This window comes from Podarcis tiliguerta (assembly GCF_965153285.1).
Source record: "Podarcis tiliguerta genome assembly, chromosome: 18".
Taxonomy (NCBI): Eukaryota; Metazoa; Chordata; class Lepidosauria; order Squamata; family Lacertidae; genus Podarcis; species Podarcis tiliguerta.
The window spans coordinates 9,279,743-9,292,299 of NC_139551.1; the positions used below are offsets into that span (position 1 = coordinate 9,279,743).

Below are 12,557 nucleotides of genomic sequence, written 5' to 3' on the forward strand. Positions count from 1 at the left end.
GAAGCACAACAAGGGCCACTGTCTCTCCCCCTGCCCTGATGCCACCAAAAGACCTTTGAAGGAGCACTTCTGACCCCTTTCTGCAGCTGGGCAAAGGAAGAAGGGTCCGTAGGCACAGGACCTATTAGAAGAAGCAGATCCTAGCCCCCAGACATTCTGGAAGACGTTCCCCTCTTAAAAAACAAAACACAACAACCCCTATCTGCGCTCTGAAAAGAATGGGGCTGTCTGAACTCAAAGGATCATCTTTAACACACTCGAAAAAGAAGCCTGATAATGGTTTTTCTGCCTCTGGTCTTTCTGTGGGGAGGAAGGCAGGTGGCCGCTGGTTTGATCCTAAAGGCGACTTCAGAGTTTGGGGTTTTTCCACACCCCCCCCTCAACTGCCTGAACCAGTGATAGCGCCAGCCTGATCTTTTTAAAAAAAAAAAATGAGGAAAAAACAGCAAAACACAGCACAACACCACAACCAGCCTCTCAATGCAGCCAGCAAAATCTCAGCAATGCAATATGGGACACTGGAAAATGAAGTAAAATCAAACACAACCAAAACCTCACCATACCAGGTTGGGTCAGCTGCGCGAAGCGTAACAAAGCTAACTTTCAACATTACCCGCAGTGTTTGGCTGAAACTTTCAACCCCCCCCCCCTCCGGCACAGGCTGTCACTGAAAAAAGGGTAGAGCAGGTTTTGTTTTTTTTAAGACTTGACTGCAGGCTCGCCTAAAACCCCTCGCTTGCTTTCAAGGGAGGGAGAGGAGGAAGGGCATGCAAACCTAGCTGCTCTTAAAGCTTGTAAGGCAGGCTGGGCTTCAGAAAGCAAGAGGTCAAACATAGGATTTGCATGTGTGTGTGTGTGTGCTTTGAAGAGGAAAAAATAATTAATTGGCAATGGAGGGCAGCAGCAATTCTGACCTGACCATGCTGCTTGAACCCTGCCATCTGTGTGAGCTGGGAAGTGCCCGTCACTCAGGGGGTCCTGGTGGGCTCCCTTTCCTTTCAGGGTGACGAGCAGCTGGTTTTGGCTACCCTTATTCTGCCCCCAACCCCCCTAGAGCCACACTAGGTCACAGAGCGGGGGCTACATCCAGCCACCTGGGGTGCCCAGGGCAGCCACACCAAGGTGGCACGGCGAGAGCAGCTCTCAATTTCCACAGGTTCCCTTTCTCGGAGAGAGAGAGGGCAGGTCGACCCGGCCCAGTGTGCAAATGGAAGCATTTCAAAATCCAAACCCGAGCGGAGGCGGGCCGAGTCCCAGCCCCAGCCCCTGCGGGAGGGGGCTCGCGATGACGCCCACCCCCTCTTCAGTGGAGCTCGATGAAGGCCTCCAGCTCTTCGGGGATGAATCCTTTGTAGGGTATCTTGTGCTTGTCGAGGGCGCGGGCGGCAAGGCACTGCAACGTGATGTAGTTGAAGGGCTGCATCATGGCTTTGGTGAGCAGCTTCTCGTCCAGTAGCTCATAGGCCGTCTGCTTGAAGGCGTTGGTGGCGTCCATGTGCGCCCCGGCCTCTATGAGGGCGCTCATGATGAGCGGGCAGTTGTTGCGCGCGGCCACGTGCAGAGGCGTGTTGTTGTCGTAGTCGCGGCCGTCGGGGTCGGCCCCGCACTCCAGGAGGAGGTTGACCACGTGGAGGGAGGGGAACTTCCCAACTGGGTAGCGGCCGACAGAGGTGGTGTCCTTGTCGACCGCCATGTGCAGCGGCGTGAAGCCGTTCTTGCCCCGCGGATTACACTTCAGGAGGCGGTAGATGGTCTGCCGCTTCTGGTGCTCCTGTTCCGGGGCGCACTCCACCTTCTCCAGAAGGAAGACCAGGTGCAGGATGATGGCCAGGGCTTTGGTGAACTGGGCGCAGTCCGCCACGGGGTCCTTGCGGTGGAGGAGCGCCCGCTCCACCTCGCGCACCCCTTTGCTCAGCACGCCCATGAGGTCGGGGAAGCCCAGCTGGGTGGCCAAGGTGCCCTTTGAGCGGTCCTGCAGCACATAGGAGAACAACTCAGCGAAGGAGAGGAAGCTGCTTGCCGTCATGGGGCTCAGTGGCTCCAGGTTGCCCTGTTGCATCTCCAGCGCATACTTCCACAAGTTGATGCAGCGCTCGAAGTTCCCCGAGTCGGCGTAGACGGCCCCCCGGTAGCGGATGTAGTAGGAGGTGTCTGGGTGCGAGGGGCCGAGGACGCGCTCGCGGATCAAAAGGGCCTGCATCCGCATTTCGTCCGGGTCGATCACCAAGGTCTCCAGCTCCTCCGCCGTGCTCACCTCTCGCGAGTAGTCATAGGCCAGCACCAACTGGCGAGGCTCCGGCTTGGCCAGGTACTGCCCGCCCTGGTGGCGCAGGCCCATCGCCCGCTGCCAGTGCTTGTACGCCCCCAGCAGGTCGCGCTTCTTGTCCACAAAGGTGGCTCCCAGGAGCTCCAGGGCTTCCACAGCTGCCTCCCGGGTGCAGTAAACTTGGGGACGGCTGTCGCCGGCGGCAGAACACCCATCACCGTCTTTGGCCTGGCTGCCGTCGTCGTCCCCTACGGCCGCCGTCTCCTCCTCCAACGCTCCCTCTATAAAGTATTCGACGATGTTGGTGTGGCCAGTCACGCTGGCGGCCAGCAGCGGGGTCATGCCGTACCCATCCTTTTCCATCCTCGCCCCGGAGGCCAGAAGCAGCCGCAGAATCTCCAGGCTCCCGGACTCGGCGCAGTCATGAAGTGCCGTGTTCCCCTTGACGCTGCGGCGGTTGACGTCTGCCCCCCTCTGCAGGAGGTAGCGGGCGATCTCCGTGTGGCCCTTGTAGCACGAGATCATCAGGCAGGTGTGGCCGTGGCGGTTGGCCACCTCCAGGTCGGCCCCCCTCTCGCCCACCAGGTAGCGCACGATCTCCAGGTGCCCATCGAAGCAGGCCGCCCGCAGCGGCGTCGAGTTGGTGAGCGTGGTCTGGTTGACGTTGGCCCCCCGCTCCAGCAGGCTGCGAGCCACGTCCAGGTGGCCGGCGGCCGAGGCGGCCCAAAGCGGAGGGGCTCCCTCGATGGTCTCGCCGTCGAAGCTGACCGAGCCGCCCGCCTCCACCCGGGCGCCGCAGTGGTCCAGGAGGTACTCCACCACCTCGCGGTGGCCGTGGCGCGAGGCGATCAGCAGCGGCGTGCCCCCGGACCCTTCTCCGCCGCCGGGGCCGGCCGTCAGCTCCTCCAGCTCCTCTCGGCTCCGGGTTCCCAGCAGCTTCTGCAGCAGCTTCAGCTTGCCTTCGCGGGCGGCGTTGTAGACGGCCAAGCGGAGGTCCATGGCTCTGGCCAGGGGGGCTGCCCACTCCCCATGAGCTGGCAGGGGGCTCCGCTTGCGCAGCCCCACAGCACCTTTTCCAATAGGTGAGGGGGCTCAAGCCATGGGGGGCTGTCCTTCCTCTGGGTGCCCCTAGGCAGCAAGGCTTGGGGTGGTGGGGAGGTAACCTAGCAACCAAGCCTTCCTCCCCAGCGCCTCTCTCCTCCCTCCACAGCTGCAACCTTCAGTCTATTCCTGCCCCCGGCGCCATCTTAAGTGTATTCAGGGGGATATATGGGTGGGAGGGAGGGAGGGGGGAAGGAAAACACCACCCCAAAATGGCCGGCCGCAGAAATGCATGCCGGGAGTCGTAGTCCTGCGCTCCAGGCCCGCACTATGGCTTTCCAGGAGGCGCGCCTGCGCAGGAAGACTACGATCCCCAGGCGGCTTTAGAGGCAGGATGTGGCCGGCCGCCGCGCGGTGGCTCCTGGGAAGCGGAGTCCGCGGCGGACTACAGCCCTGGAGCGTCGCGGAGGGGGAGGGACTCCATTTCCCAGAAGGCAGAGCGGGGATGGAACGAGGGAAGCAAAGGGTTCTGGGAAGGGAAGGAGGGGGTTCTAGGGAGACGCCGGGGGAGGGGAGGGGGTTGCGGGTAAGGGGGCTTGCTCGTGAGTAAACCTGCTTAGGGAGACGAGGTGGGGGCGGGTTCCCCCCCCCAGCAACCCACAGCACCCTGAGCAAACTACAGTTCCCAGGGAGGCGGGCGGGGGGGGAGCCAAGTCTGTTTAATGCGGTGTGATAACTGCTTTAAATATGCGGTGCAGACTTGGGGAGGGGTCTTTTAAGGCGTATCTTTGTTCTGGGGGAGCAAAAATACACATTTTACTGAGTTTATTCATTTGGAGTGGTTTTGTTTAATACACACACACACACACACATATATATATATATATGAAATATACTCAGAGTCGCAAAGTGATTTCATGCTCTTTATTCAGCTTATAGTGGTGAGGAGGAATGAAAGTCCCCTCAAAGTATCTGCTTTATATACATTATTTACACAATGGGCTGCACATGATTGGCTACGGTAATTCCGGAATTCTACTGTAAGCCAATCAGGTTGTGGATTCACTTCTATCTGGAGCATGATTGGGTGGTTCCTGCCAACCAATCATACTGCTGCATTGTTCTAGGACCAATCATACTGCTGCATCCTGAATCCTATTGTTCTAGGACCAATCAGACTGCTGCATTTGGATCCTATTCAACTCAGTACATAACAATATATATATTGCAACAGGTAGATAAACAACAAGAAGCACAGCTCAGTGTGTAGCACATGAGACTCTTCATCTCAGGGCCTTGGGTTCGAGCCCCACACTGGCCAAAGGATTCCTGCATTGCAGAGGGGTGGGCTAGATGGCCCTCGTGGCCCCTTCCAACTCTACGATTTGGTGACATGACTCTCAGCCGTTTCAAACTGTTCTTAATGTTGCAATGTGCCCCGGGACCTTAAGGCGAAGGGTGGGTAATAAAATACAGGGGTACCTCAGGTTACAGATGCTTCAGGTTACGGACTCCGCTAACCCAGAAATAGTACCTTGGGATAAGAACTTTGCTTCAGGATGAGAACAAAAATTGTGCAGCGGCAGAGGGAGACCCCATTAGCTAAAGTGTTGCTTGAGGTTAAGAACAGTTTCAGGTTAAGAACCGACCTTCAGAACAAATTAAGTTCTTAACTCAAGGTGTTGTTATTGTTTAGTTGTTTAGTCGTGTCCGACTCTTCGTGACCCCCTGGACCAGAGCACGCCAGGCACTTCTGTCTTCCACTGCCTCCCGCAGTTTGGTCAAACTCATGCTGGTAGCTTCCAGAACACTGTCCCACCATCTCGTCCTCCGTCATCCCCTTCTCCTTGTGCCCTCCATCTTTCCCAACATCAGGGTCTTTTCCAGGGAGTCTTCTCTTCTCATGAGGTGGCCAAAGTATTGGAGCCTCAGCTTCAGGATCTGTCCTTCCAGTGAGCACTCAGGGCTGATTTCCTTCAGAATGGATGCGTTTGATCTTCTTGCAGTCCATGGGACTCTCAAGAGTCTCCTCCAGCACCAGAATTCAAAAGCATCCATTCTTCGGCGATCAGCCTTCTTTATGGTCCAGCTCTCACTTCCATACATCACTACAGGGAAAACCAAAGCTTTAATAAAACGGACCTTTGTCGGCAAGGTGATGTCTCTGCTTTTTAAGATGCTGTCTAGGTTTGTCATTGCTTTTCTTAACTCAAGGTACCACTGTATATTATAAATAAATGGGATTACTGTCTCTGTTTTGTCTCCCCCCCCCCCCTGGTGTTTGCATACCACTCCACCTGTCCGTCATTCTGCTCTTGGACACAGAGCGGTGAGAACTCCAGCCATGGTGGGTTGTGTGTGGTGGGGGTAAAGGTAAAGGGACCCCTGACCGTTAGGTCCAGTCGTGACCAACTCTGGGGTTGCGACGCTCATCTCGCTTTATTGGCCGAGGGAGCCGGCGTGCAGCTTCCAGGTCATGTGGCCAGCATGACTAAGCCACTTCTGGCGAACCAGAGCAGCGCACGAAAACACCGTTTACCTTCCCGCCAGAGTGGTACCTATTTCTCTACTTGCACTTTGAGGTGCTTTCGAACTGCTAGGTGGGCAGGAGCAGGGACCGAGCAACGGGTGCTCACCCCGTCGCTGGGATTCAAACCACCGACCTTCTGATTGGCAAGCCCAAGAGGCTCAGCGGTTTAGACCCCAGCGCCACCCAGTCCTGAAGAAGGAATGATTTGCAGCTTTGAAGCGGGAGATTGGAACGTACCATGTTGCTATGGTACCCAGATACACTCTGACATTTTCCTCTGAAGTACCCATTAGCCAGGGACAAGTGGCATCATCCCTCCATTGTGTTGCATTTCCAGATCTCTCTCCCTCTCTTTAGCCTGCAAGCAGATCTGGGTGATGATATTCTTCCAGTGTTCTTTAGGAGCATTTTGATTTCCTGGGGGCTGGGGACTGGTGAGCCAGGAGGGAGTACGGACCAAGTTCGAGCAGACACAGGTTGCCACACCAGGGGGAGAAACCAGCCTCTTAAGACTCTTAAGAGGTAGCAAATCCCCGTCGTCTTCTAACGCTGGGCTGAGGAAGCTTATTTCAGTGTTTTTAATCGGAAGATTTTCGCCCTGTTCTTCAGGGCCCTCGCCTCACCCCCAAATGTGTCCCAGAGTGGCTTGCAGTGATGAGTAATAAGGTGCCTGTATTCTCAGGCTTACAATCTAAAAGACATGGCACAAAAGGAAAAGCGGCTGGGAAGGAGAAGGAAAAAAGCAAGCTTCTACTAAAGCTCTCAGCTGCATGGTCCTTCTAAGCGTTCTTTCCTCTGGGAGGGGGGAAGGAAGCCCCAGTCGGTTCCCTCCTTGCAGTGATGTTCTTTTTGGGAGGCAGGGGGTCCAGCCTCCCCGGAGCTCAAGATGGGGGCTGCCTTTCAAGTCTGCAGCCCCCTAGGCCAGGGGTCTGCAACCTTTAAGTGTTATGTACTGAGTTGAATAGGATCCAAACTGCAGCAGTCTGATTGGTCCTAGAACAATAGGATCCAAAAGGCAGCAGTCTGATTGGTCCAAGGACAATAGGATTCAGAATGCAACAGTCTGATTGGTCCTAGAACAATGCAGCAGTCTGACTGGTCAGCAGGAACCACCCAATCATGCTCCAGATAGAAGTGAATCCACAACCTGATTGGCTTACAGTAGAATTCCGGAATTAGCCAATCATGTGCAGCCCATTGTGTAAATAATGTATATAAGGCAGATACTTTGAGGGGACTTTCATTCATTCCTCCTCACCACTATGAGCTGAATAAAGAGCATGAAATCACTTTGCGACTCTGAGTATATTTCGTTACAAAAAGAGCCACTTGGACCCGTTTCTGAAGCAAAAAAAACTGGGAGCCGCAAAACTCGTTATTATCAAAATAACTTTTTTGTCACTTTTTTATTATTTCTTTGTTTGACCCCTCAGAATTACTCCTCCTCATAGAAATAAATGTTAAATTAACAAGTTACCTTTTTGTGTGTGTGTGTTCTTCACTCCCCTTCAAAACAGTGACCAGCGTACATACCTCCTTTCAATGCAGTGACCAGCGTACATGCCCCTTACAATGTAGCGGGCGGGCGGGTGGGAAGGTGACGTCGGGACGGTGCGTGACTAACGCACGCACCGCCCCCATGCGACGTCACAGCCAGTAAAGCGCCCGCCACAGTGGAGAACGTCGGGGCGCACAATGCGCCTCCTCCCCTCGCTAGTATCCGCCCCGGAGCCGCGGCAAAGGTGTAAAAGAGCCACGTGCGGCTCTGGAGCTGCGGGTTGCTGACCCCTGCCCTAGGCAACAGCTCATCACTAAGTTTTATTGCATCTGGGGGAAAGGCGTTTCCATGCCTGTCCCTTCAAATCAGGGGTCAGCAAACTTGCCGCGCCTCGGGCCGGTGTCTCTAGCGCTGATTGCGCGGCAGGCCGGAGTGCGGGGGAGGGCGTTCCCATATGCATGCACACACACTATTTCTGGCACACTTCCGGGTCAAAGGAGCACCGGAAATAGCTTGTGTGCATGTGCACTGGAAATAACGCGCATGCGCACATAACGCACATGCGCACAAGCTATCTCCGGTGCTCCTCTGACCTGGAAGTGGGCAGCCATGCAGCGCGGCAGCGGGGGTCTCTGTGGGCCAGATAAACGAGTCCCTTGGGCCTTAGCCGGCCCGTGGACCTTAGTTTGGGGACCCTTGCTTTAAATAATCTGTGCATACAGCCTTCTTATTTATTTCTTATTGGTGTCTTGCTGCTGCCAGTTGACCTTTGCAACTTGCCGGACAGTCAGTGGCGCTCCTGAGCTGGAATGCAAGAGCTCGGGCGGTCCCTGGACCTAAATTGCTCAGGGCTTTGTAAATTAGACCGTCCAGAGAGGACATTTGGGCCTCTAGTGAAAAATAATTGTAGAGTTGGAAGGAACCCTGAGGCTCATCTAGTCCAACCCCCTGCAATGCAGGAATCTCAGATAAAGCATCCTTGACAGATGGCCGTCCAACCTCTGCTTAAAAACCTCCAAGGAAGGAGAGTCCACAACCTCCTGAGGGAGACTGTTCCGCTGTCAAACACCTCTTGCCTTCCGAAAGTTATTCCCAATGTTTACTCAGAGCCTCCTTTCTTGTAACTTGAAGCCATGGGTTCAAGTCCTCCCCTCCAGAACAGGAGAAAACAAAGCTTGTTTCCTCTTCCATGCAACAGCCTTTTAGATGTTTGATGATGGGTCTTGTTATGTACTGAAGTTCTCACCCTGGCCAGCAGGGGGATACTGTAGATAGTTATGCAAATGAAGGATCGAAAAGTGACGTTCAGTGATTGGATAGTTTTAGAAAATGGCAACAGTTACGTTGTTCTGGAGCTCTATATAAGCAGGCTGACTGAGCTCCTCAGTTTAGTTCTGTTCTGGCATCTAAATAAAGAAGAGCTGTTTGAAGAATCACTGTGTCGTCTGCTATGTTTGCCCACAACTTAACAGGTCTCATATCTCCTCTCAGTCTCCTTTTCTCCAGGCTAAACAATCTCAACTCCTTCAACCGTTCCTCATCAGGCTTGCTTTCCAGACCCTTAATCATCTCGGTCGCCCTCCTCTGCATACCTTCCAGCCTGTCAACATCTTTCTTAAATTGTGGTGCCTGGAATTGGGCACAGTATTCCAGCCGTGGTCTGACCAGGGCAGAATAGAGTGGTACTATTACTCCCTTTGAGCTGGACACTAGACGTCTGTTGATGCAGTGCAGAACTGCATTAGCTTTTTTTTCGCTGGTGCCTCACACTATTGACTCATATTCAGCTTGTGGTCCACCAAGACATGGAATGCCAGTAAGCTAGGTCTCCCCTGCCTTAGATTTGTGCATCTGGTTCTTCCTGCCTAAGTGCAAAACTTGTTTTTTAGCTTAGGCCCGGTTCTCCAATCTCTCCAATCTTCTGGAGGTATTCAAGAGGTATCCAGGAGCACAAACAAGCTGTGCCCTTGCTCCTTAAAAGCGAATACAACCCCATCTTAAACAGGTAACCTTCACAGCTTAGATGCTCTGCATGCAGGAGGTTCGATTCCTGACATGTGGGCCCAGGCTTCAAAACGACCATGCAGGGGGATGCCGCTGCCACCAGATTTGATGAATCGAAGAACCGTGAAGATTGAAGCTCTTGAGCTTTTTTATGATTTTACCCCAAAGTTGTTGAGTTGTTGTTTTTTTTAAGATTGCAGTTGTGGAGCTTTTCTTAGGATTGAAATTGTGGAGGTGTTTTTTTTAGGAATTTACCCCAGGAAATAAACTGGATTAAACCAACCAGCGGGCCGGATTAGGCCCCGGAAACGGACTTTGGACATGCTTGATCTAAGCGGATGTCTGCATGGAACGGTTAAGTCCGGATTAAATAAGAAGTGGTGAACATGACTTTTAGCAACTCAGCAATGTTCCTGTCACAAAGGCAACTGATCTTGGCGGGGGCACACACACACACACACACACACACACACACACACACCTCTGTTCTGCCACAAAGGCAATTGCCAATAGCATCCTTGTTTTCCCGGAATCGCAAGGTATTGCAAAGAATCTGTTGAAAGAAAACACAGGCCAACCAAGACCCGGAGAGATACGCACATCGCGTCTCGGCGGGAACACTTGTCCTCCATTTCGCTTTCGACGTGGTAAATAAATAATTGAGGTCACAGCTATGTGGGCTAGAGGACAGTCAATCAGGTAGGAAGTGGGGCAGCAGAAGGCAGAAGGCACTCAGGTCCCTCCTGCTGAGAGGCTGTGGGGTTTCGCGGGAGCCCAGCTGCAGCGGCGGAGTGTGGGATGTGCTGTTGAAAAACCCCCAAAGCACAACGTCCAAGAAAGATTGGCAAAATGGCCCCCCAAAAAGGTGCGGCACTCCGGGCAGGGGATGTGGAAAGGTTTTGGGGGCCTGAAATCTAATAATAAGTGGGACTAGACCCAAATGTCAGCAGGGCAGACTCACAAACCATGGAGTCACAGAATCAGAGTGGGAAGGGAACCCTGAGGGTCATCTAGTCCAACCCCCTGCAATGCAGGAATCGTAGCTAGATCATACATGATAGATGGCCATTCCACCTGTGCTTAAAACCCACCAACGACCACCTACTTAAAAACCACCGCCTCTCGTAGGGCTCTGTTCTGTCATGAACAACACTTGCCATCTGAAAAGTTCTTCCCGGTGTTGTTTTTTTTAAAAAAAAATAATGTTAATTGTATTTTGAACAATTTAAACACTACAAAACCAAATAAAAACAGAAAAAAGAAACAATACAATACAATAAAAAGACACTACGTAACACTAAACACATTAAACTAACAAAACCAAACAAAAACAATTTAAAACCCTCAAACAATTTCAATATCTTATCTTTCATTCACTTATTTCACCGACCTCCTCACACCTCCCTTTTTGTATTCCACTTCTGTCAAGTGTTTCAGCAATTCCTTTCCATCTTCCTCTGTTATCTGTCCTATAAATTATCCTAGCACATTCTAACCTTATTTTACCTTTAAAATTCCATTAATCTATTTATACTTAAATCCTTATAACATTTCTACTAAAGCCATATAATTTCATTCCAACAATCTTTTAACATTCATTAATTTTGCAGTATTTCTGTAAATAATCTTTAAACTTTTTCCAGTCTTCTTCCACCGACTCCTCTCCCTCGGATTCTGCCAGTCATTTCCGCCAGTTCCATGTAGTCCATCAGCTTCATCTGCCATTCTTCCCGGGTGGGTAGATCTTGTGTCTTCCAATACTTTGCGATAACTATTCTTGCTGCTGTTGTTGCAAAGTTCTTCCCGGTGTTTGGTCACCAAAGGGGTACATTTAATTTTCTTTACAACTCAGGACCCCAATACCTTCTGGCTTCTCCCAATACGAACCTACCTGGACCATTCAATCTCCCTCTGTGGAAAGAGGCTTGGAGGATGATGTCAAGGCATAGGGCCTTTTCAGTGGTGACTTCCTGTTTGAGGAACGCTCTGCCCAAGAAGGTCTGCCTGGTGCCAGGTCAAAACTTACTTTCCTGCCAGGCTTTTGATGGGCAGTGATCACGAAGGGGTCCCTGCCCCATTAACCTCCGCTTGCGCTCAGCCAGGCCTCACCCACCAACCTCAAAACCAGTCCTGGGGGGCAGCACTGCTTGGCAGTTTCCTCCTATAGCATTTCAGGGTTGCCCCTTGTAGAAATCAGCAGTGAGGAGGGGGATGCGGACAAAAGTCGAATGAGTTGGCTTCGCTTGCTCTGCCTGTCATTGGTTCTGGCGCCACCTACTGTTGGGCTCCCAGGATTCCATCCTACCCAATCCCATTAAGTACCAGCCCTCACGGACTGTGATGTTGTCATTGGCTGTTGGTTGTGATGTGCTGCCTTGCGGGAGAGAGCTAAGGCGTAAGCCAAGGGACGCGGGTGGCGCTGTGGGTTAAACCACAGAGCCTAGGGCTTGCCAATCAGAAGGTCAGTGGTTCGAATCCCCGCGACGGGGTGAGCTCCCGTTGCTCGGTCCCTGCTCCTGCCAAGCTAGCAGTTCGAAAGCACGTCAAAGTGCAAGTAGATAAATAGGTACCACTCCGGCGGGAAGGTAAACAGCGTTTCCGTGCGCTGCTCTGGTTCGCCAGAAGCGGCTTAGTCATGCTGGCCACATGACCCGGAAGCTGTACGCCGGCTCCCTCGGCCAGTAAAGCGAGATAAGCGCCGCAACCCCAGAGTTGGCCACGACTGGACCTAATGGTCAGGGGTCCCCTTTACCTTTAAGGTGTAAACCAGGCATGGCCAAACTTGGCCCTGCAGCTGTTTTGGGACTACAACTCCCATCATCCCTAGCTTAATAAGACCAGTGGTCAGGGGTGATGGGAATTGTAGTCCCAAAATAGCTGGCGGGCCAAACCCTATGCAAATCTGGTGTGGAATGCCCAAGACAGTGGGATGGCTCGTTGTCCGCCTCCTTCTGCCAACTCCCACAGCCAAGCTGGTGCCAAACGTCTTGCGCTGCTTTGGACCACCTCAACAAAGCTGAGAGGGGGGGTCTTCTTGTCTGGACAGCCCAGGACCTCCAGACACACTGCCCAGGCTTTTGCCCCAGAGAGATCACTTTGGCGCTGCTAACACAACAGTTTGACACCCCCCCCCGGTGCAATCCATTGTCTCTCAAGTCAGACAGATGCCTGTGTATTTATTTTTGTTGTTTCATGTAAACGTATTTCCATTGTAATAT

The 12,557-nt window shown here is 52.7% G+C and overlaps 1 protein-coding gene across 1 annotated transcript; it reads right to left on the reverse strand.

The window, feature by feature from the left end:
• Positions 1-225: 225 nt before the first annotated feature.
• FEM1A (fem-1 homolog A) lies at positions 226-3,534 on the reverse strand. Its single transcript, XM_083421575.1, has one exon. It carries the CDS (start codon positions 3,263-3,265, stop codon positions 1,304-1,306), a length of 1,962 nt encoding a protein of 653 aa, XP_083277701.1. The 5' UTR covers positions 3,266-3,534; the 3' UTR covers positions 226-1,303.
• Positions 3,535-12,557: the final 9,023 nt, after the last annotated feature.